General features: G+C 39.3%; 1 protein-coding gene across 10 annotated transcripts in view; it reads left to right on the forward strand.

Annotated features, from left to right (window-relative positions):
• MTA3 (metastasis associated 1 family member 3) overlaps positions 1–25,937 on the forward strand; it is a 210,639-nt gene that overhangs the window by 105,425 nt on the left and 79,277 nt on the right. For all 10 annotated transcript variants that reach the window (XR_011491552.1, XM_070477493.1, XM_070477463.1 and 7 more), the window contains exons 5-6: positions 20,363–20,426; positions 22,636–22,753. Coding sequence is in view for 9 of the 10 variants with exons in the window: in XM_070477493.1 (XP_070333594.1) it covers positions 20,363–20,426; positions 22,636–22,753 (182 nt within the window). In the remaining variant the exon portion in view is untranslated. The remainder of the gene's footprint in view (positions 1–20,362; positions 20,427–22,635; positions 22,754–25,937) is intronic.

Consider the following 25,937-nt stretch of genomic DNA (forward strand, 5'->3'; position numbering starts at 1 on the left):
TCCCATGTAGCTCAGTTGATAAAGAATCTGCCTGCAATGCTAAAGACCTGGGTTCTATTCCTGGGTCAGGAAGATCCCCTGGAGAAGGAAATGGAAGCCCACTCCAGTATTCTTGCCTGGAGAATCCCATGGTTAGAGGAGGCTGGAGGGCCACAATCCATAGGGTCTCAAGAGTTGGACATGACTTAGCACTATCTTTCTTTCTTATGGCTGATTAATCTTCTGTTACATATATAGCGTACATTTTTATCCATTCATTTGGTGATGAGCACTTCAGGTGTTTCCATCTTTTGGCTATTATCAATAATCCTGCAGTGAACAAGGAGTGGGGAATACACACATTTTCAAATTAGTGTTTTTATAGCCTGTGGATGAATTCCCAGAAGTGGAATAGCTTGATAACATGATAATTCTATTGTTAATCTTTGAGGAATCAACATACTATTGGGTTGGCCAAAAAGTTCTTTGAGGGTTTTCCATAGCATCTTGTGGATGAGTGAACTTTCTGGCCAACCCAAGATGGTAAAGAATCTGCCTGCAATGCAGGAGATCTGGGTTTGATCCCTGGGTCTGGAAGACCCTCTGAAGAAGGGAGTGGCTACCTACTCCAGTATTTCTGCCTGAAATTTTATGGACAGAGGAGCCTGGCGGGCTATAGTCAGCCCATGGGGTTGCAAAGAGTTGAATGTGACTGAGCAATTAACAGTTAAGAGTTGATATTTTCCATAGTGGCTACACAGATTGCCATGAACAGTGTATGAGGGTTCCCTTTTCTCCACATTCTTGTCAACACTTGTTATTTTTTGCCTTTTTGATAATAGCAATTCTAGCTCTAGCATGTGTGAGGTGATATCTCATTGTGGTTTTGATTTACATTTTCCTAGTAATTAGTGATGTTGAATATCTTTGCATGTGCCTGTTGGCCATCTTTATGTCTTCTTTTGAGATTCATCTCCTCTGCTTGGTTTTTAATCAAATTGAAAGTTTTTTTTGTTTTGTTTTGTTCTTATGTTAGATCTCCTAGATTGATTGTCTCCTGTTTTTGTTTTTTTGTTTTTTTTTAAAACTTGCTTATTTGTTTTTGGTTTTGAGCTAAATCTTTGAATTTTATCTTCTATCTGGTGATGTTTTAATTTTGGAACCATATTTTTAAAATTTCTCAACCTTTTGTCTTCTGCATGTTCCTTTTCAGTAATCCTATTTTTGTTTTATGAATGTACTATCTTCACAAATGTTTTTAAACATTCTGATTGTATCTTCAAATTTCTCTTTGTTGTGTAAGTCACCCCTGTTTCCTCTAGTTTCAGGTTTTTAAAAAAAAAGTTTTTTGTATTTATCTTTTGTTCTGTAATCTTTTTGCAAATATTAGGTGATTCATAGCGGTCTATACTTTTTTAAAACTAAGGGAATAGTGAGGCTAAACAGGAGTGACATTTGTATGGACAGACTGCTGGTAGACTTCTTTCTATTAGCATATATAATGGGCTTTTCCAGGTTCTGTTCTTAAGACTGGAATTTTCCTTTCTGGTCTCCCTGTTTTTTTCTTTGTAAAAGCCCACGGTATTTCCTGGCAGTCTTGATGCTGAAAACTTGGCCTCTGTGTACTGGTGCCAAGTTGAATGTTGGAGACAGAGTTTTGGGTAAGATAGAAAAGATTAGCCTTACTGTTTTGCTAGGTAAAGTGGGGACACAGGGGACTCCTGCCTTTGAAAACTGTGTCCCATCCTGGAAGGATTTGATGAGGGGTTTTATGGCAACAGTTCAAGGGTGGGATTGCTGACAAGATTAGGGTGTGGAGCAGAGCCTCAGTTTAGTTCAGTTCAGTCACTCAGTCATGCCCGACTCTTTGCGACCCCATGAATTGCAGCACACCAGGCCTCCCTGTCCATCACCAACTCCCGGAGTTTACTCAAACTCATGCCCATTGAGTTGGTGATACCATGCAGCCATTTCATCCTCTGTCGCCCCCTTCTCCTCCTGCCCCCAATCCCCTCCCAGCATCAGGGTCTTTTCCAATGAGTCAGCTCTTCACATGAGGTGGCCAGAGTACTGGAGTTTCAGCTTCAGCATCAGTCCTTCCAATGAACACCCAGGATTGATCTCCTTTAGGATGGACTGGTTGGATCTCCTTGCAGTCCAAGGGACTCTCAAGAGTCTTCTCCAACATCACAGTTCAAAAACATCAATTTTTCAGCGCTCAGCTTTCTTCACAGTCCAACTCTCACATCCATACATGAGCTCTGGAAAAACCATAGCCTTGACCAGACGGACTTTGTTGGCAAAGTAATGTCTCTGCTTTTTAATGTGCTATCTAGGTTGGTCATAACTTTCCTTCCAAGGCGTAAGCATCTTTTAATTTCATGGCTGCAGTCATCATCTGCAGTGATTTTGGAACCCCAAAAAAGTGACACTGTTTCCACTGTCTCCCCATCTATTTCCCATGAGGTGATGGGACCAGATGCCATGATCTTAGTTTTCTGAATGTTGAGCTTTAAGCCAACTTTTTCAGTCTCCTCTTTCACTTTCATCAAGAGGCTTTTTAGTTCCTCTTCACTTTCTGCCATAAGGGTGGTGTCATGTGCATATCTGAGGTTATTAATATTTTTCCCAGCAGTCTTGATTCCAGCTGGTGCTTCTTCCAGCCAGCGTTTCTCATGATGTACTCTGCGTATAAGTTAAATAAGCAGGGTGACAATATACAGCCTTGATGTACTCCTTTTCCTATTTGTAACCAGTCTGTTGTTCCATGTCCAGTTCTAGCTGTTGCTTCCTGACCTGCATATAGGTTTCTCAAGAGGCAGGTCAGGTGGTCTGGTATTCCCATCTCTTTCAGAATTTTCCACAGTTCATTGTGATCCACACAGTCAAAGGCTTTCTCGTAGTCAATAAAGCAGAAATAGATGTTTTTCTGGAACTCTCTTGCTTTTTCAATGATCCAGCAGATACTGGCAATTTGATCTCTGGTTCCTCTGCCTTTTCTAAAACCAGCTTAAACATCTGGAAGTTCTCGGTTCACATATTGCTGAAGCCTGGCTTGGAGAATTTTGAGCATTACTTTACTAGTGTGTGAGATGAGTGCAATTGTGCGGTAGTTTGTGCATTCTTTGGCATTGCCTTTCTTAGGGATTGGAATGAAAACTGACCTTTTCTAGTCATGTGGCCACTGCTGAGTTTTCCAAATTTGCTGGCATATTGAGTGAGCACTTTCACAGCATCATCCTTCAGGACTTGAAATAACTCAACTGGAATTCCATGGCATCCACTAGCTTTGTTCGTAGTGATGCTTTCTAAGGCCCACTTGACTTTGCATTCTAGGATGTCTGGCTCTAGGTCAGTGATCACACCATTGTGATTATATGGGTCGTGAAGATCTTTTTTGTTCTTCTGTGTATGCTTGCCACCTCTTCTTAATATCCTCTGCTTCTGTTAGGTCCATACCATTTCGGTCCTTTATCGAACCCATCTTTGCCTGAAATATTCCCTTGATATCTCTAATTTTCTGCAAGAGATCTCTAGTCTTTCCCATTCTGTTGTTTTCCTCTATTTCTTTGCATTGATCGCTGAGGAAGGCTTTCTTATCTCTCCTGGCTATTCTTTGGAACTCTGCATTCAAGTAGGAATATCTTTCTTTTCTCCTTTGCTTTTCGCTTCTCTTCTTTTCACAGCTATTTGTAAGGCCTCCTCAGACAACCATTTTGCCTTTTTGCATTTCTTTTCCATGGGGATGGTCTTGATCCCTGTCTCCTGTACAATGTCACGAACCTCTGTCCATAGTTCATCAGGCTCTCTGTCTATCAGATCTAGTCCCTTAAATCTATTTCTCACTTCCACTGTATAGTCATAAGGGATTTGATTTAGGTCATACCTGAATGGTTTAGTGGTTTTCCCTACTTTCTTCAATTTAAGTCTGAATTTGGCAATAAGGAGTTCATGATCTGAGCCACAGTCAGCTCCCAGTCTTGTTTTTGCTGACTGTATAGAGCTTCTCCATCTTTGCCTGCAAAGAATATAACCAATCTGATTTCGTTGTTGACCATCTGGTGATATCCATGTGTAGAGTCTTCTTTGTGTTGTTGGGAGAAGGTGTTTGCTATGACCAGTGTGTTCTTTTGGCAAAACTCTATCAGCCTTTGCCCTGCTTCATTCTGTACTCCAAGGCCAAATTTGCCTGTTAGTCCAGGTGTTTCTTGACCTCCTACTTTTGCATTCCAGTCCCCTGTAATGAAAAGGACATCTTTTTTGGGTGTTAGTTCTAAAAGGTCCTGTAGGTCTTCATAGATCCATTCAACTTCAGCTTCTTCAGCATTACTGGTAGGGGCAGAGCCTACATTCCTTTAATGTGGTCTCAGGTAGTCTGTTGATGATATGTTCTGATTTTCTTTAATCTCGTCTCAGATGGTCTGGGGCTTCCCAGGTGGTAAAGAACCTGCCTGCCTGTGCAGGAGACACAGTTTCTATCCCTGGGTTGGAAAGATCCCCTGGAGGAGGGCCAGGGTCGCAAAGAGTTGCATGTGGCAAGCAACTTAGCAGATAGATGGTCTACTCTGGAATGAAGAATGCTGGCATTTTCCATTTTGGGGGTTTTAGTTCTGTAAAGAGCTCAAAAGTGATTTGTTACAAATATCATTTGAGGTGGAACCAGGACCCTGCCGCAAGACTGTGCTGTTGTTTCTTGGCTGTGCGTCCCTGTCTGTGTGTACCCTTCCTTCACTGATTAGCCGCTGTTTGAATCTGCCCTTTGGAACTCGGGGAAGGTCAAGGAGGCTGGAGTCTGTTCCTACAAACAAGCAACAGAGGACTCAGAGGCTTCTGTGCCCAGGAGCTCTGCAGAGTCCTGCTTTGTTCTACTGTCCATTCCAGGTACTAACTAGGTTCAGCCCTGTTTAACTTCTGAGATCAGATGAGATTGGGTGTGTTTTGGGTAATATGTTGCTAGATAAGACTGGAATTTCTTCAGGGCTCTGCTGGGTAGATCAGTTTCTTTTCCCCTAGCATCAGGTCACTGTGCATACTTTGAACCTTGTCTCAGTTGTTGTTTGTTGTCTGATTGTATTAAGTAAAATTACCAATGCTATGTTTAATAGTAATAATGTTAAGTGGGCATTTGTGCCTTATTATGATCTTAGTGAAAATATCTCTAGTGTTTTCCTATTAAATAAAATGCTCATCCTGGGCTTTGGTTCGCTGTGCTCAGTCTATCTTACCTGTCTGTCTTCAAGAATTTTTTGACATCTTTCATGTGCTGATGACCTCATTGTACTGATTTTAGGTTCTTTTGTTTCTAATGCTCTTGCTATTGTTTTAAAGGCATCTGAGAAAAAAGGAGATAGCCACTGGGCTTTGCCTGTCATTAGTTCATTATTATAGTGAGACTCCCAAGTAAAAATACTTTGCAGTATTGGAGTTTATATCCTTGTTTGTCTTTGTGAAACTAGTTATGAAATTGTTTTGGAAATACTTAGTGATTCTAAGTTATTCAACATTAAAAAAAAAGTTTTCATCCATTTCAAGAGGTTTAATCTGAAAATCTTTTTGGTTCTTGCTTTACCTTGAGTTGGACTTCCCTGGTGGCTCAGAGGTTAAAGCATCTGCCTGCATCTGCCTGCAGTGTGGGAGACCTGGTTTCGATCCCTGGGTCGGGAAGATCCCCTGGAGAAGGAAATGGCAACCCACTCCAGTATTCTTGCCTGGAGAGTCCCATGAACGGAAGAGCCTGGTGGGCTACAGACCATGGGGTAGTGAAGAGTCGGACACGACTGAGCAACTTCACTTTGTTTCACTTACCTTGAGTAGTTAATTTTTGAAGGTAGACTTTTTCTCTAGGTGGTCATACATATCAGAAATTAATAAATGAACAGAAAACAGTTAGCTATATGAAGAATCTTTTTAGAAATAAAATAATATGGGGACTTCCCTGGTGGTCCAGTGGTTAGGACTCTGTGCTTCTCCTACAGAAGGTGTAAGTTTGATTCCTGATCAGAAAACTCAGATCTCTCATGTGGTGTGGCCAAAAGACAAACAAAAACAAACAAACAAAAGTGTTCCAAAGACTGTAAAACTATAGTTAGTAGTGTTAGCAAACAAAGTTTGTGTACCCCAAATAGTGGGGTCAGATAAAGGTTCCAGTTTGGAGCAGTGAAAGGTTTATTGTAGGGCCAAGAAAGGATAACGAGCGTGGCTCATGTTCAAACACGCGGAACTTCCCAGTGGATTGTGGGGAGTTTTATAGCATGATGGTGAGGTACCAGAGCAGTGCTCCAAGAATCTTGCACTCAGCCCAAAGTTGCCATCCTCCACATGGGTGTGGGGGTCCTTGGTTCCTACAAAAGAACTAAAAAATACTCAAAAATATTATTCTATGTATTCCTTGAGGTAGAATCTGGATCCAGGGTTGCACTATTGTTTCTTGACTGCTCCTCTTCTGATTCTGCATTTCCTCCCTTCTCTGATTAGCTACTATGTGGATGTGTCCTTTAGGATTCAGGGAACCTCAGGGAAACTGAGCCATGCTTGATTTCAGTAGGTGGACATTGATGGGAATAGTTTGCCATAGTGAATTTATGAATTACTGAGATTGGGCATAGTTACCCAATTTGGATTAATGCTTGGACTAACCTAGGGTCCAAAAGCAGTGAATTTGTTGTCAGGATTAAGGAAAAGTTATTTGGCCCCCCATTTATAAACTTGAACATTTTGAGGGGAAGGCATACATAATGTATATGGTTCAGAAATAAAAGTGTGGGATAAATAATAAACTGTTCCTCTCCTATACAGTCCTCAGCTCATTAATGTTCCTAGAATCGTATGTTTATTTATAGAAACAATGTGTATAGAAGCAATAAGGAGTGTGTGTTAGTGTCTTTAAGTAAATACTGAAATAAATTATGACATTGTTATGTTGTGCTTGTCAAATCATAAAGATGTACCCTATTGCTTTTCAAAGGTTGTGCTCTGCCTCCTTCCCTCCTGTTTCATGCTCCTTTCCTCAGCCCCATCCGGGCCCACAGTGTTGCCTCTACAATCTTCTGGAGGGACAACCAGAAAATAACTGGCCTTGGGAGGGAAATACTGTATAATATCCAACCCCTTAATCCTACCCAGCACTGGTCACACTGGAGATCTTGGGGATCCCCAGCTCCAGTCCGGGGGTCCCAGGAGGTCAACCTGCCTTGACCTGCCTAGGGATCTTGTCCTCGAAAGGTTGTCACGCCTCAACCTGCTTGGGGATCCACCAGTCCCAGGGGTCCCAGGAGGTCGTCATGCCTCAACCTGCCCAGGGACCCAATTCTCGGGAGGCCGTCATGCCTCGACCTGCCCGGGGATTCAATCTCTAGGAGGCTGTCATGCCTCAGCCTGACTGGAGATCTGCATCCTGACCCGGGGACTCCTGACTCTCAGGTTGCAACAGTACTGGGTAGGATAAGCTTCAGAAAGACTCACCCCTAAGGAAGTCTACCCATGGAAATAGAAGGAAGCCTATTACTTGTGGGACTGTGCCCAGTCTCAGCAGTAACTCAGGAGCCCAACGAGAACCCCATTGCCTTTCTGGAAAGGCTAAAATAGAGAACAGGAGACGGAGGCCAAGGCCCAGGGAAGGAAGGAAAGAGGCAAGGCATGCCCAGATGCTGGCCACCCTACAGGGAAGCCCTGTGGCAAACCCCAAGTCCTTGAAGGACAAGGCACGAGGCAAATGCCTAATCTGTAGACAGGCAGGGCATTGGGCCAAAGAGTGTCCCAACTGTGATAAGTCTCCTAAAACATGGCTTGCTACAAATGCCATCAACTGGGACATTGGGTGGCACTCTGCCCTCAGAACCCAAGAGCCTCAGGGTCAAGTGCCAAGCCTTCCTGCACGATGGTTCAACAGGACTGAAGCAGCCTGCTCCAGCCAGCCCGCCTGTCACAGTTAATCATCATGGGGCTGGAGCCAAGGGTGCAACTGGATGTGGCAGAAACCTTGGACCACTGGAGAAAACCCCGAGAGAGATTGTTGGAAGATCGTCTGACCAATCCTGAGGAAATCTGGTTACTGATAGAAGCAGCTTTGTCTTAGATGGAAAAAGAAGAGCCGGGTATGCAATAGTCTCCAATTTTGAGGCCATAGAAGCTAAGCCTCTGCCACCAGGTCAACAAGCTACAACATGTGATGCCAGTTCAACAAAGATACAAAACTACAGCCGACCGTGGAAAATATCACTCACCCTTAGATGGACACTGCTATGAGGACTCTGAGGTCTGAGACTAGCAAGAGGGGGAGGCCCAATACCCTTCGCCGTCCCAATTCAGCAGGAAGTAGCCAGAGAGACCTCAACACCTCTATTCCCAAAGAATTGGGCCTCCTGTCTCTTGAGGGGGGAATGTTAGGTAGTTAGAATAGGAAACAGGAGTCCAAAATGGGTGTGGCTAAAAGACAAGGGAAAAGCCTGTGAAAATAGAACAAATTAAGGTCAAAGGGAGGTGCAAGGACTGGAGTGAAGGCCTCAGGTAGAACAAACAGCACTCCTGGCTAAGCCCAATTTGCCTAGGGCAGGCCCAGGGGGAGGAAAAAACATATAAAAGGAGGAGCCAAAGCGCTTTCTCTCTCTCTTTCCTCTCTCTCTACCTCTGTGTCTCTCTCCCTCTCTCTCCCCTGCACGCTGGCACATTCCTCCACTCTCTTCTCTTCCTGTCTTTGGGTTGGCATGCCCCTACGCTTCAAAGATGGATTCTCCTGCTATCTTCTAAATAAAATGGAGCTGTAGCACTGATTTGTCTAAGAGCTATAACATGGTTTGTCCAAGACCCGAGAGCTGTGCCGCACCGAGGGCTTTAATGTCTGTCGCTCCAAATCTTTTTTGTGATGAGACAGAACCGAGGAGCATACACTTACTTGCCTGACACATTCAGTCCAATGGCTGTTTTATATTTCTAATTTATTCTTGTTGCTCAGTTGTGTCCGACTCTTTGCGACCCTATGGGCTGCAGCATGCCAGGCTTCCCTGTCCTTCACTATCTATGGGAGCTTACTCAAATTCATGTCTGTTGAGTTGGCCATCCAACCATCCTGTCCTCTATTTGTCCCCTTCTCCTCCAGTCTTCAGTTTTTCCCAGCATCAGGGTTTTTTTCTAATGAGTCAGCTCTTCACATCAGATGGCCAAAGTATTGGAACTTCAGCATCAGTCCTTCTAATGAATATTCAGCATTGATTTCCTTTAGGATTAACTAGTTTGATCTCCTTGCACTCCAAGGGCCTCTCAAGAGTCTTCTCCAACACCACATTTTAAAAGCATCAATTCTTCAGCACTCAGCTTTCTTTATGGTCCAAATCTTGCATCCATACGTGACTACTGAGAAAACCATAGCTTTGACTAGACGGACCTTTGTCAGCAAAGTAATGTCTCTGCTTTTTAATATGCTGTCTAGGTTGGTCGTAGCTTTTCTTCCAGGGAGCAAGTGTCTTTTAATAACATTGCTGCAGTCACCATCTGCAGTGATTTTGGAACCCAAGAAAATAAAAGTCTGTCACTATTTCCATTTTTTCCCCATCTATTTGCCATGAAGTGATGGGACCAGATGCCATGATCTTAGTTTTTTGAATATTGAGTTTTAAGCCAGCTTTTGCACTCTCATCTTTCACTTTCTTCAAGAGGCTCTTTAGCCTCTTTGCTTTCTCATAAGGATTGGTGTTATCTGCATATCTACAGTTATTGATATTTCTCCCAGCAATCTTGATTCCTACTTGTGCTTCATCAGTTCAGTTTAGTCACTCTGTAGTGTCTGACTCTTTGTGACCCCATGGAGCTGCAGCACACCAGGCTTCCCTGTCCATCATCAACTCCTGGAGCTTACTCAAACTCATGTCCATCGAGTCAGTGATGCCATCCAACCATCTCATCCTCTTCATCCCCTTCTCCTCCTGCCTTCAAACTTTCCCAGCATCAGGGTCTTTTCTAGTGAGTCAGTTCTTTGCATCAGGTGGCCAAAGTTTTGGAGCTTCAGCTTCAGCATCAGTCCTTCCAATGAATATTCAGGACTGATTTCCTTTAGGATTGACTGGTTGAATATCCTTCATCTAGCTTGGTATTTCACATGATGTCCTCTGCATATAAGTTAAATAAGCAGGGTGATAAAGCTGAGCACCAAAGAATTGATGCTTTTGAATTGTGGTGTTGGAGAAGACTTGTGAGTCCCTTGGACTGCAAGGAGATCCAACCAGTCAATCCTAAAGGAAATAAGTTGGTGATGGACAGGAAAGCTTGTGCAGTCCATGGGGTTGCAAAGAGTCAGACACTACTGAGCGACTGAACTGAAGCAGGGTAGCAATATATATATATTGCTTGACGTACTCCTTTCCCAGTTTGGAGCCAGCCTGTTCCATGTCGAGTTCTAACTGTTGCTTCTTGACCTGCATACAGGTTTCACAGGAGACCGGTAAGGTGGTCTGGTAGTCCCATCTCTTTTAAGAATTTTCCTCAGTTTGTTGTGATCCACACAGTCAAAGGCTTTGGCGTACTCAATAAAGCAGAAGTAGATGTTTCTCTGGAACTTTCTTGCTTCTTCTGTGATCCAACGGATGTTGGCAATTTGATCTCTGGTTCCTCTGCCTTTTCTGCATCCAGCTTGGACACCTGGACATTCTCAGTTCACATACTGTTGACGCCTGACTTGGACAATTTTGAGCATTACTTTGCTAGCGTGGGAGATGAGTGCAGTTGTGTGGTAGTTTGAACATTCTTTGGCATTTCCTTTCTTTGGGATTGGAATGAAAGCTGAACTTTACCAGTGCTGTGACCCCTGCTGAGTTTTCCAAATTTGCTGGCATATTGAGTGCAACACTTTAACAGCGTCATCTTTTAGAACCTGAAATAGCTCAACTGGAATTCCTTCACCTCCACTGACTTTGTTTGTAGTGATGCTTCCTAAGGCCCACCTGACTTTGGACTCCAGGATATCTGGCTCTAGTCCAGTGATTGCACCATTGTGGTTATCAGGGTCATGAAGATCTTTTTCTTGTAGTTCTTCTGTGTATTCGTGTTACCTTTTTAAAAACATCTTCTTATCTGTTAGGTCCATACCGTTTCTGTCCTTTACTGTGCCCATTTGCTGAGTTTTCCGTATTTGTTGGCATATTGAGTGCAGCACTTTCACAGCATCATCTTTTAGAACTTGAAATAGCTCAGCTGGAATTCCATCACCTTCACTTGCTTTTTTTGTAATCCAATAATTGATGGATATTTGCTTCATTTTAGTCTTTTACTGTTACAAATAATACTGCAAAGAGCAAATTTGTGCATAGGTCATTTCACATGTTGAATTATGCGGTTGTGTACAAATTAAATTACAAAGGAAAACAGCAAAAAATGTCTTAATCATGCTTTTTGTATTTGTATTTCTTTCTTCATGTTTCTGTATTGGTCAAAGCAGGGGAATTGAACTGAAAGGATATGTAATTTGTGAATTTATGATGTCTCTGTTGAGACCTTTTTAAAATCTTCAGAGAAAACAAATTTTTACAGATTTGTGTTTGTTGATAAATAAGTAGTAATGAAACTGTAACTCTGATTGGAATTTGAATCTACTGTCTTTTAACTGAGATCACACATCTTGTATCAGGCTTAATGAAGCTGAAGTTCTTGATGTCTTGTAGCAGAAAGAATTCAGTGAGAGACAAAGTGATAGATAAAAAGTGGATTTATTTAGAAAGAGGCACACTCCACAGACAGTGTGAGCCATCTCAGAAGGTGAGAGGGGCACAGAGTATGGGTTTGTCAGTTTTTGTGAGAGGGGAGTATGGGTTTGTCAGTTTTTGTGAGAGGGGTGATATTTCATAGGCTAATGAGTGGAAGGAGTATTCCAACCATTTTGGGCAAGGAGGAGGGACTTCCCGAAATTGGACCACTGTGCACTTGTTGACCTTTATGGCCGACTTTGGAAATGTCATGGTGCCTGTGGGTGTGTCATTCAGTTCTCTAATGTGTTACAGTGGGCTTTCCTGGTGGCTCAGCTGGTAAAGAATCGGCCTGCAATGTGGGAGACCTGGGTTCGACCCCTGGGTTGGGAAGATCCCGTGGAGGAGGGCATGGCAGCCCACTCCAGTTTTCTTGTTTGGAGAATCCCCATGGAACGAGGAACCTGGTGGCCTACTGTCCATGGAGCCACAAAAAGCTGAACACAGCTGAGTGACTAAGCACGCATGTGTTACAGTGAGAGTATCAGTTCAGTTCAGTCGCTCAGTCGTGTCCAACTCTTTGCAACCCCATGAGTCGTAGCACGCCAGGACTCCCTGTCCATCACCAACTCCCGGAGTTTACTCAAACTCATGTCCATCAAGTTGGTGATGCCATCCAGCCATCTCATCCCCTGTTGTCCCCTTCTCCTCCTGCCCCCAGTCCCTCCCAGCATCAGGGTCTTTTCCAATGAGTCAACTCTTCACATGAGGTGGCCAGAGTACTGGAGTTTCACCTTCAGCATCAGTCCTTCCAATGAACACCCAGGATTGATCTCCTTTAGGATGGACTGGTTGGGTCTCCTTGCAGTCCAAGGGACTCTCAAGAGTCTTCTCCAACTCCACAGTTCAAAAGTATCAATTTTTCAGCACTCAGCTTTCTTCACAGTCCAACTCTCACATCCATACATGACCACTGGAAAAACCATAGCCTTTACTAGACAGACCTTTGCTGGCAAAGTAATGTCTCTTGCTTTTTAATGTGCTGTCTAGGTTGATAATAACTTTCCTTCCAAGGAGTAAGCATCTTTTAATTTCATGGCTGCAGTCACCATCTGCAGTGATTTTGGAGCCCCCCAAAATAAAGTCAGCCACTGTTTCTGCATCTATTTCCCATGAGGTGATGGGATCAGATGCCATGATCTTAGTTTTCTGAATTTGGAGCATTAAGCCAACATTAAGCCATCAAGAGGCGTTTTAGTTCCTCTTCACTTTCTGCCATAATGGTAGTGTCATCTGCGTATCTGAGGTTATTGATATTTCTCCCGGCAGTCTTGATTCCAGCTTGTGCTTCTTCCAGCCCCGCGTTTCTCATGATGCACTTTGCATATAAGTTAAATAAGCAGGGTGACAATATACATCCTTGATGTACTCCTTTTCCTGTTTGGAACCAGTCTGTTGTTCCCTATGTACTGATCAGAGCCTAGTGGACTTAGAATGTCTGCTGTCTTGGACTTGTTTGGTTCTAATCAGTTTGTGTTGTGTTCTTGGGCTGTGTCATTCTTTTAAAGGTGTGCCCTGCCCCCTTCCCTCCTGTTTTAGTAATGTTAAGTTTAAAGTGTATAAATAATAAAATAGAACCCCACTGTGAATTAGCAGTCTCTCTCTAGAGTTGACTACTAATGTTAAAGAAACTAATAAAAGCAATTTTCTTTCTGTACATTTCGTTGTGCCAGTATTTTTAAGATGTTAGATTTTTGCGATTTTCTTGGTATCTGTAAACAAAATTTGAATTAGCCAAAAGAGTGCTATTGAGACTATAAGTAGTGCTACTTACGAGATGACTGTAGCATAAAGAAGTTACTTAGCATGCTTAGGCTTTTAGGAGAAGCAAGACTAGAGGAAAATCAGAAACTGGAGAAAGATCATACCACAATTTAACATTTTTAAGTCTACATGTTTAGCACATTTTTTCTCAACTGTTTTGTTTATGCTGTGTAATCTTTCCTTTGAAATGATTTACCCTAGTGGTTGAAGTGTTTTTTTTTTTTAATTTTATTTTGTAATTTATTTATTTTAATCTTTTTTTCATTTATTTTTATTAGTTGGAGGCTAATTACTTTACAATGAAGTGTTTTCTTTTGCAACTAAAATGATAATGAAGAAAAGCAGTGGGTATATATAGTATAGCCAGGCTATACTGTGGAACAGTACTGCTGTTCCGCACGGTTGTACAAAGAATTGCTTATGAGATTTTCTTAGTATCAAAACAATTTATTGGTCATCTTTTCTTGGAGAAGAGGTACTTCCTAGTGCCTTTTGAACATTTCGCTTTCTCCTAGTTATAAAGGGGAAAGTGGCACCAAGAGAGGATTCTTTTCCCTTGAATTTCTCTTTGAAAGTTTCTTTCATGTTTGTTATCAGTATCAGGGATTCATATCTTGTTCCTTTGTTTCTCTCCACATGCCATAAACACAAGGGGACTTTCTAAAACACTGCTTGTCATGTTTCTTCACAGAGTCCACTGAGCTATTATATTAAGCTCAACCTTCTCTTCTTGATTTTTTATTCCTCTAGCTCACCCACTCATAGAGGTGTTTCAGTTTTTCTGTTTTGTTTCTTGGGGGCCTGCTTTAACTTTTATTTGTTAACATCTGTTAAAGTAGTATTAACAACAGAAATTCTATATTTGAATAGAAATACTTAAAGTGTCCAGATTTCTTTCTCCTTTATTCTCTTCCTTTTAATAATCCAAAATTGTAGAAAATTATATTTTTTCCCTTGTATAGGCAGTCCTTAAATATTTGTTAGTAAGATACAGTTATGAAAGCCATGGTTAATCAATATTGTATTCTTATCCAGGAGCACTCTTGTCTCCTAAGGAACATTTGACAAAGTCTGGACAGTTTTGGTTTTCGCATCTGGTTTGGGAGTCCTATCATCTACTGACTCAGCCAGTGGTGCTGCCTGGGTTGAGAAAACCTGATTTAATGTCATCTTAACTCTTGCTCCCTTGGTGCGTGTTCGTGTCTGTGTGTATACACACAAATTTATATCCTTGATCTAATTAGGACCCTCCCCCTTCACCTTAAATATATGTACATAGCTGTCTAAAATTGTCTCAGGCAGTTATGCTCCTGCTTCCCGTTTTGCAGTTATTTTCAACTTCTCTAACACTGACTTTGGCGCTTATACTATTACATTGCTACTATTTTTTTTCAATTTTGGAAATGTCTCGTTGCTTCCTCTTCTCCATTCCCTTTTGTTGTCCAGCATATCACAGTTTTCTTTAACTTAATAATCATCTCTATTTTATGAGCACATAAATATTCCTCACATATTTGTCTCGTACAACCTTTTGTTTTCCTTGGAATTAATAATTGTTTTGCCTTTTCCTTTTGATTAATCTTCTAAAATGTAAAACATTTTAGTCTTTGCTTATCTGAAAATGTTTTTTACACTTGACTGATGATTTGTTTAGGGATATAATTCTGGTTTGGAAATAATTTCCCTCAGAATTTTGAATCTTCTCTTTTGTCCTATCTTACATTGCTGCTGTTGAGAAACATAATCTTCTGAAAGCATTTTGAAGTTTTGAACTTTATTTTTAAAAATTTGTTCATTGTGTTTAGTGGATTAAATGGTGTATAAAACTGTTTGCTGAATTTCCAATCACAGAACCAGGTGTGATTCTTTATATGAAAAAAATGTTCAGAATTCAATTTGTGGCTAGTATCGGACTCATAAGACCAGTGACACAGATACCACTTTTTTGAAAGGAGGGAGTCTTAGAAAGTAAGCCTTTTAATTTGGGATACTTTCCGATTTGCAAACAAAGCTTCAAGGATGGCACAGAGTTTCCATGTACTCTTCACTCAGTTTCTGCTTAATGTTTACAATTTATTTAATCATGTCATCTTTATTAAAACTAAGAAATTCACATAGATATATTACTGTTAACTAAATTCCAGACTTTATTCAAACATTAAGCCTTCTTTTCTTTCATGTCCTTTCTCTGTTCCCAGATTTACCCTGACATTGCTTTTAGGCATCATGTCTTCATCATCTCCTCTGGTCTGTAATAGTGTCCCTGTCTTTCCTTGTTTTTCATGACCTTGTTGGTTATGAAGAATAATATATATATATATTTTAAATAATGATTTTATATTGAAATATTGTGGTGGTTAAATTAGTGGTCAGCTTGACTGGGCTACTGTCACACTCAGATGTCTGGGTAAAAAACCCTGTGTTTGTCCATGAGGGTGTTTCCAGAAGAGAGTATTTGAATCAGTAGACTGAGTAAAGCAGTTTGTCTTTCCCAGTGTGAGGGAAACCTCTTCCCACCAGTTGAGGGTCTGAAAAGACCAAAAAGGTAGGAGAGAGAATTCTCCCTTTCTGTGACTGACTAAGCTGGGACCTCGGTTTTTTCCTCTCTGACTGGGATTTATAGCAGCAGCACTCTTGATCCTCAGGCCTTTGGACCTGGACTAGACCTGCATGTTTTGTTTGCTCATTCATCACTTGATGGAACTTTGGATTATTTCTACTTTTTGCCTGTTGTAAATAATGCTGCTGTGAACATCTGTGCACAAGTTTTTGTGTGGATGTCTGTTTTCTTTTCTCATGGTATTGTGGAATTGCTGGGTCAGATGGCAGCTCTGTGTTTTAACATTTTGAGGAACTGCCAAACTGTTTTCTCAAGTGACTGCACAGTTTTATATCCTCATTAGCAAAGTGTTAGTGTTCCAGTTTTGCCACATCCATGTCAACACTTGTTATTGTCTGTGTTTTTCATTTTAGCCCATCTTTGTGGTTTTCTATGAACTATCTCACTGTGGTTTTGATTTTGCATTTTCCTAATGGCTAAGAATGTTGAGCGTCTTCACCCCACCACAACAGCAAATTATTTCTTTGCATATTTTAAAAAGTGAAATGTAATTGACATACACCATAATGTTAGTTTCAGGTGTACTACATAGTGATTTGACATTTGCATACATTACAAGATGATCACAATAAGACTGGTAACCGTCTGTCCCCCATACCAAGTCACTACAGTGTCCCTGACCATATTCCTTATGCTCAATATTGTTACACCCCATGACTTATTTATCTTCTAATTGGGTGTTCGCACCTCTTGATCCCCTTCACCTATTTGCTCCCGTGCACCGCTGCCCGCCCTCATCTCTGCCCCTTCCTCTTTGGCAGCCACGTGTTTGTTCTCTGTGAGTCTGTTTTCCTTTTGTTTTATTTTTTTATTTTTACACTCCACATGTAAGTGAGGGGTCACATGGCTATTTGTCTTTCTTTGTCTGATTTATTTCATACCCTCTAGATCTATCTATGTTTTTTCAAATGGCAAGATTTCTTTTTTTTTTTTTAATGGAAAAATACCTTTCTTTAATGAAGAAATAATGGCTTTCAGTGAACACGGCAGGTTTAAAATTCATGTTCACTGTGCCTAAGGATCACCTGGTTATGCTTGTTAACCACATAGATTCTTGGATCCCTTCCAAGATATTTGGATTCAATTATCTTCGTGTGACACTAAGAAATTTTCATTTTTCCAGGTCCTGGACCATTGTACTTCTGTGTGTTAGTGAAGGAAAGACTTCAGATAGTGGGGGAAATGGATGCTAATTTAAACTTCCTTGTTTTCCACTTGTACAAATGGGTAACATCTTTTGATAAGAGGAAAAATAACCTGGGTGCATATTTTACATAAGGTTTTTGAGTCCTGTGGGATTGTGCTAACATCTTGTTAAGGAAATAGCAGATTTCAGGCTGATCAGCACCTGCCATTAAACATGGGACTGTATTGTGTTGTAATAATTACATTTTTCTCTGTCCCTGTACTCTGCAGTTTCTGAAATAGAATATTTATATATATATATTTTGAAATATATTAAAAAAAAAAACTTTTGAATCATATGTGGGAAAATATGTTATCTGTAGAAATTCTGTGCTCCTGTGTGGTTTCCTGTCGAAAAGCAGTATGAATGATTATATGGGCCTTGAGTGATCTTTCTCAGTGTTACAGTCTTTCCTATGTTTTATATTGTTAATGTTTTGGTATCTTTATTCCTTATGGTTTAAAGTGCTGTGAAAGAGACACAGGTTCATTGCTTGAGATTCAGGATAAAACAATTGCATTATCTATATTCAGAATTTGTTAATAGTTCCTTTAGTTGGCAGTTAGCTTAAAATTTATCATGTTTTTTCCTGTGAGCCAAGATTTGTTCAGCATAACAGAAGCCAACACTTTAAATCTCTTTTTAAACTACTTTATCAGCAACTCTTGGCGTGGTGGTACATGTGTTAATTACATATTCATGTTTACTTCATAAAATAGTTCTGACTCAGTCTCTTACTTTGTTAGCTGTTAATACATGTACATGGAAATTTAAGTCATTTTTGTTTCTAATGGGGGGAAAGGTACAGTATAGCTACATTAAAGAAAAATTAAAAGTTAAAATTGTCTGTTATCCTTTCTATTTGCATAAAATCTGTATCTCCAAAGATATTTTACATTTTAGATTGATTGGGATGTCCGTCCTTTTATTGGTTTTGTAATCATCTTGGGCCTCTAAACCCAGTATAACCAGTGTGTCCTTACCTCCTGATGTAAATATGAAAATAATGGTTTAGTGACTCAGTTTACCATCTTTTTTCATGGACTTTCCTGGAGGTCCAGTGGCTAAGAGTCTGTCTGCCAATGCAGGCAGGGGACATGGGTTTGATCCTTGGTCCAGGGAGACTCTACATGCCGCGGGGCGACTAAGCCTGTGTACCTGTGCCCTAGAGCCCGTGCGCCGCAACAAGAGAAGCCACTGCAATGAGAAGCCGACACATGGCAGCTAGAGAGTGGTCCCTGACCGCTGCAACTAGAGAAGGCCCGCATGCAGCAGTGAAGACCCAGCGTAGCCATAAATAAATGAATAAGCCTTTAAAAAAAAAATCTATCATTTCAGACTGTACGGAGGCACCTTTATGCTGTATTCTTTTTATGAATTTTCAGTGTCTGTTATTTTATAAAACTCAAGTGATACCTATTAAAATAACATTTATAGCATCTGCTCCTTCCCATTTTTTTTTTAAACCTGACTATAGAGAACTTAAAAAAAAAGATTTTATGATTTCTAGGTGCAGTAAGTATTAAATGTTAGAAATACTGCTTTGTCAGCTGTTACTGAGGCAAGAGAAGTAAATGAAACGATTTTTGGAAATCCCGTTTGTTCCTTAAGCACTCTTGCATGTGTGAGCACGTATTCACAGGCCACAGAAGTTCTATGGAAGTCGTAGACGTGCTAACAGCAGCAGAGCAGTGCCCCTTCTCGTAATTCTGTCCTTTGCATGAGCATGTCGGGTAATTATTGATTTTGAGTGTTATATGCACTGAAGTAATGGTGTTATTTTTTCTGCTTCAGTACTATGCATGAATAAAATATATTGGAAAGACAAAAACCTTCATAACTCCCAGTAACCGAATTATGGATTTGACAGGATAGTATAGAAGTACCACATGCTCTCAGAGAAACCTTTTGAAGTGATAGCAACCTGAGATGGTTAACAGAGAAAGATATTTTGATGAGAGGAAAACTTTTTTTTTTAATTTAGGTTTAAGGAGCATACAGTTGCAAAATGCTTAGTGTGGTTTTTGACTTATGCGTTAGTGTTTTACTTTTGCTTTTGGTAATTTTTTCCTTTGAACTGTATTTCACTCTGATAATCCAACAACAAACTTCCTATGTAATGTGTATTTGATGCATTTGTTTTTACATGTTAATTCGTGGGGAGCAAGTAGTTACTTTTGTTTAGAAAACCAAGTGATATTATGACATTTAAAAAGTATTTTGTGAGCCCTGACCAATATCTGTAACTTGAATAGTCTCTCAGAATTCTCCTGTCAAATTTATAGCTATACTGAATTTTTCAAGCTGGCAAGATAATTTTAAAAGTGGTATTACATACCACTACGTGAATAACCATAATTTTTCTCAGGTCTAGACAGGCCTTTTTTAAACAGCATTTCATTTTCAAGTACACACCCAGCTATGATCAAAGGTAAATGCCATGAGACTTCAAGATCTGTGAATCTGTTGATCTTTATTTGCCCCTTGCTCTATAGGAGTTCTTTGTGTTTAAATTTTAACTAGTTTTAACTACTGAAACTAGAGCAGTTTCAATAAACGTAAGTTAGCAATAAAGGTATAGTTACATCAGGTAATCCTGATGTAAATGTGTATTAATTTTATGTTCTTGTATGCAGTGGCTACTATAAAGATTTGAAGATTATTTTAGGCACTGGTTTACATGGTGATTTCTTTAAAAATCCCTTGAATAAAGTTACCTCATATTAACTCTTTACAGATTCAAAAACTAACTTTGTCTGAAGATTGCAATGTACTCTTCTTTCTTTTCTTCTTAAAGAGTTGGGAAATACCTATAAAATGTTTTATGTTGCAAGGATTTGCTGCCTAACACCGTTCCTTCCTCAGGCTAGCCTTTCAACAAATGTCTACAGCCTTGTTTTTTAGGTTCGATAACACCAAGATGTAGAGTAAGTCCAAGTATATATGTGTCTAGATGTTCCTAACTGCCATCTAGTTTCTCAGTAGTACCTTTACATTTTGAATATTCCTAACTTTGTGTACATCATCTCTGTGAAGGCAAGGTGGCTTTTCTTGCATTTATTCGCTTTTATTCTCTTTCAACAGGGGGAAATGCAGTGTTGCCCTTCTGAATGAGACAGAGTCAGTATTGTCATATCTTGATAAAGAGGTAATTCACAATTATAATTGTTTGTGTTTTTCCCTCTTTATTTCATACAAAGCCTGTACTTTTGTATTATTTCTTCTTCTAACAAATTATTGCATAATGATAGCAATATTATGGTAAAAGTATAATGATTAGAATGTATTCAGGTAATTTCATTTTTCTGGTTAACTGAGATAAAAGTTGGCAAAAACTCCTATGTCTGTCTGTCTTTGCTTCATAATGAAAAGTTGCTAAAGTATAGCACATGATTGAATTGGTAGTGAGAGAACTTTTTTGGGAGGAAGAACTAATTTGGGCTTTATGAAATAAATAACTTAAAAATACTTGGTCCTCTTCCTTTTTTTTTGTTTTTTTTTGAAGTAAATAGCTTTTCTTTTAGGCTCTTTGCAGATAAAATTTTACCATTGGTGGTCTGCTTTCTTTACTGGAATCCTAATAAATTTTGTCACCTAAGAATAATTTTTTCTGTAACCTTCAAGAGACGTCATAAACATTTTAATGAAATTGAATTAGAGCATGGACGTCATTGAAGGGAGGAAATTCTCGTAAGCAGTCTATTTTGCATTTTGCAGTTTTATGTGACTTTTATCAATTTTATTGTGGGGAAAATACTATTAATGGTTCAATGTTTAATCTTTATAATTTCACAGTGTTTATTTTCTCAGAATCTTTATTACATATATATTTTAAAAAGCAAAATTAAAGGGAGACATATTTTTTTTTTTAAAAATATTTTCTATTCTCAAAAGTGTTGCTCCCTATCTCAAATGAAGTAAACATTACAGAAAAAGATTGATGCAAACATGTATAACTACTATGCACCAGAAACCTAATGAAATTAGAAGAAAAGTAAGTATTCAAGGCAGAAAAAAAGGCTAATAGTCTTGTGAAATTTGGAAAAGAGGTGGGGTTTATTGTCATTCTGTTGAACAGAATGATGGATAATATGGATTGATGATGCTCAGAAATTATCTTTCATTCACAGAAGCAGAAATAAAAAGAAGAAATAGTGAATATATTTTAGTATATTATATTGTGTTTGGCTGTTCCTAGAGTGGGTTTCATTTTTTTTTGCTGCGTTGTGTTTGTGTGGCTTGCAGAATCTTAGTTACCTGACTGGGGATTGAACCCAGGCCACTGAGTGAAAGCGCAGAGACTTCACCACTGGACCACTTGGAAATTCTCTGATTTTTTTAAAGATGATATTTGTTACCTTCTAATTTGTTAACAATTTGTATCTGCTAAGGATTGCAATAGATGAAAATTTGCGAAGTCTTTATGATTTTTTTTCCTATCCTCTTGCTTTATAATCTCAGTCCTTTATCAATCTACTGTTCTTTAATAGGCCCTTTCAGGGTTTAATACGGAGAATCATGCAGTAGATGACCCTCACATCCATGGGACAGGGAGGTGAGGGGAACAAAAGGCAAGACTTTGCTGGTTCAGATGATTTCTAGTGGTTATGCAGAATTCAGCTCAAGACTGTTGGCTATAGGTCATTTTATCCTTTAGGTCCAGTAAGTAGGTTGTTTGCTCTTTTAAGTGACCATGGAAAGTTAGGTGGGTATGCTGGTGATGATAGAATGTATAGTTATGTTTGTATGCTTACCCATATATACATATGTTTTAGAATTTAAAGGACAACCTCAGAATTATAATTAATGGACAATTGTACTTAAATAGATAATTGTAATTAAGTGTATACAGTGTGACATATTAGTAAACTGCATATAAACTAAGTTCTATAGTTTTAATGTGAAATGTGTCTGCATTTTAGTATTTTTGATGAAATGTGGGATGGGCACTCTCAAAGTAAGAGTGTCACGCGTCTATGAAGGCACTCTTACTGTTTGGTATGGGCTTTACAGCTTTAAAATGATTACTGGATTTCAGTGGTCTTTATTTGACTTTAGCTTAACTTTTAGAGCAATTAATGGTTTTCTGTTAGACTAACTAAACAAATAATACTAACACTTTGTTATCCACCTTGATTGTAAGCTATTTGTTTTCATTTAATTTTATATTGTTTACCTGATGATAGTAACATTATGCTTTCCTTAAAGATTTATTGAATTTATTCACCAAAATGAAATTTTATGCTCTGTGGAGCTTTATCGTTTCATTATTATGACACTGGATTTATTGCTTTATAAAAAGTAGAAGGAATTAGGTTTATGTTGATATTTGTGTCTTCTGTCATCTTTTTTTCCAGGATACCTTTTTCTACTCATTGGTCTATGATCCCTCAGTGAAAACACTATTAGCTGACAAAGGTGAAATCAGAGTGGGACCTAGATATCAAGCAGACATTCCAGAAATGCTCTTAGAAGGTATGTTTTTCTTTTGAGTTTCAAATCCCGTGAAAACAAATTTCCTTGAAACTCGAGTATTTTCATCAGATGGAAAAAAACAACTTTCAGGCTAAAGTTTAAAAGTAATGACCTCTTCCGATTTTAGAAATACAACAAACAGCAATGAAAAATAATTTATTTGATCAATTATTCATTTTTCATTTCACATTTTCATGAGTTTTCTACCTGTGTTTTTCTTTCAAATACAATTTTAAGAGCATTAATGTTGAACTTGTATTTTAATGTGACAGACTCACGCTTTGAGATTTGATGTGCCTTCACGTCATCTGTCTGAGGTATCCATGGAATCTAGTGAACACTTACATTCTGGTGGGGATTTTGGCTGAACTGGGAAGTTTGTAGACCAGAGAGATTTAAAACTTTACATTTTAAAAACATATCTTCTTAGCAAGACTTAATTTTTTTTTTTTCTGTCATAACTGTATACTTAAAACCTTTATTTTTTGATTTGAAAAGTAGAACATTCTTAACATTAAAAAAATGAAATACAAAATAAAGTGTAATATAGAAAATGAACACCACACCCTTTTCTTCATTCCAAACCCATATTTCAGTTCAGTTCAGTCACTCAGTCGTGTCTGACTCTGCGACCCCATGGACTGCACAGGCTTCCCTGTCCATCACCAACTCTTGGAGCTTGCTCAAACTCATGTCCACTGAGTTGGTAATGCCATCCAACCATCTCATCCTCTGTCATCCTCTTCTCCTCCTGCCTTCAGTCTTTCCCAGCATCAGTCTTTTCTAAGGAGTCAGTTCTTTGCATCAGGTGGCCAGAGTATTAGAGCTTCAGCTTCAGCATCAGTCCTTCCAATGAATATTCAAGACTAATTTCCTTTAGGATTGACTGGTTTGGTCTCCTTGCTGTTCAGGAGATTCTCAAGAGTCTTCTCTAACACCACAGTTCAAAAGTGCTCAGCTTTCTTTAAGGTACAACTCTTACATCCAAACATGACTACTGGAAAAACCGTAGCTTTGACTAGATGGACCTTTGTCTACAAAGTAATGTCTCTGCTCTTTAATATGTTGTCTAGGTTGGTCATAACTTTTCTTCCAAGGAGCAAGCGTCTTTTAATTTTATGTCTGCAGGCTGACAAAACATGGTTCCCTGGAGAAGGGAATGGCAGACCACTTGAGTATTCTTGCCTTGAGAACCCCATGAACAGTATGACAAGGCAAAACCCATATTTTATTTTGGTAATGGCTATGACTCATAAGCCATTCAGGAATGGTCTGCGCAGTGGCAAGTTGCAGGTTACTCTGCAACTGCTTCTTTCAGTTAATGGTGTATTTTTTGCATCTTCCCTAATTCTTTTTGTGACTGTAGAGTTCTTAATTCTGCATGGATGTGCCATAATTTATTTCCTTTACTAGTACCCATGTTGATAGACATTTAGGTTATTACATTTAAAAAAAATTCATTTTGGCTGCACTGGGTCTTCATTGCAGTGTGCAGGCTCTTCATTGTGGTATTCAGGCTTTCCTAGTTGGGGAGCGTGGGCTCTCAAGTGTGAGGGCTTAGTTGCAGTATGTGGTGTCTTAGTTCCTTGACCAGGTATTAAACTCTGGGCCCCCTGCATTGGGAACACAGAGTCTTATCCACTGGAGCACCAGGGAAGTCCTTACATATTTTGAGCAAATGATACTGCTAGAAAATCTTCACACATACTTACGCTGTGTAAACATTTTTCAAGCATAGTTTCCTGGAAGTATTGAAAATGCCACTTTGCCCTTCAAAAAGGCTATATTAATTTTTGTATGAGCAAATCAGATGCATTCACTGATAGATTATTAGCGCCCCCATTTTGTTACACTATTGTGTTAGCTTTTCATTTGTTGTTGCTTTTTTTGTTATTATTTTTAAAAGTTGAAATTATGCTTTCCTTAGTTATTTTTAGCTATTCTGTAAATTTCTTGTGTATTTTCTATTTGGTTATTTATATGTATTGGCAAGAGTATTTTGCATATTAAAGGTAAACAAATGTAGAAGTATTTGTCTGTGAGTATTGCACATGTTACCTCCTCACTTACGAAATGTTAATGATTTTATATTTAAATGTTTTATTTATTTTTGTTATACAGAAATTTAGAATTTTGTCATAGAGAGGTTTAGAAATTATTCCTTAAGGTTTTTATAATTTGCATTGTTTACCGTGCTTTCCTATAGGAAGCGTATGCAGAAAAGTTAAATCAACTCAGGGTAGAGGTTATGAACCATAGTACACACTGTGGTTGGTGGGTTATCATTGTCAGTGGTGGGCACATGGGTGGTTGTGGATAATATTAGGTTGCAGACTTCTGCATTTTTATGAACTCAGTACCAGGAAAGGTCAGTCAGTAATGACTAAGCTTTGAGAATAGATTGCCATGTCTGCACGCAACTGTGTTTAGAAGTTTTGTTTTGTTGTGTGTGTGCTTTTTAAAGAGATTGTAAATAGTGAGCCGGTTTATTATAGGCTGCTGCTGTTTGGCAACCCCTTGGATTATGGCCCACCAGGCTCCTCTGTCCATGGTATTTCCCAGGCAAGATTACTGGAGTGGAGTGCCATTTCCTTCTCCATTATAGGCTGAGAGATTGCATTTATTGGCATTCTGATCTGTACAAATCAACTTGTGTTCCCAAAATAATTTCGGATATTTATATAGTCCTTAATGCTTGATCTTAGACTTTATTGTTTTATTTTTGAAAGCATTTGATTTTTAAATTTTACAAAACTGCACTGAGTATCCTTTAGATAATGGATAATTTTGTACTCTGGATATAACTAGAAAACATGTTCCTTGGAAAGAAATTGCTAAGCTGTGAGGTGGTGTGTCTGAAATTTTATACAGAATGACAGTTGGCTTCCAAGTAATCATTTCCAGATTATTTTTCCCTGTTTCAGTTAAGGTATACTTTCTATATAGTGCATTTCACCCACTTTTGTGTGCAGTTCTTTGAGTTTTGGACAAATGTATAGCCCTTTGTGAGATATTCAGCAAGTCGGCTCCACACAGACCGAGAGCCAGGCGTGTCCTTGGTGCGTGCGTCCGCAGCGCCTGGCCCACGTTCTGCATGCCCTCAGCTGCCCTCTGTGAGTGCCCCCTGCACTCGGGTCTCGCCCCTGTTCAGAGCTATGTAGACTGTGTTGTTCATGTAATCTTA

Source organism: Odocoileus virginianus, chromosome 2 (genome assembly GCF_023699985.2).
Source record: "Odocoileus virginianus isolate 20LAN1187 ecotype Illinois chromosome 2, Ovbor_1.2, whole genome shotgun sequence".
Taxonomy (NCBI): domain Eukaryota; kingdom Metazoa; phylum Chordata; class Mammalia; order Artiodactyla; family Cervidae; genus Odocoileus; species Odocoileus virginianus.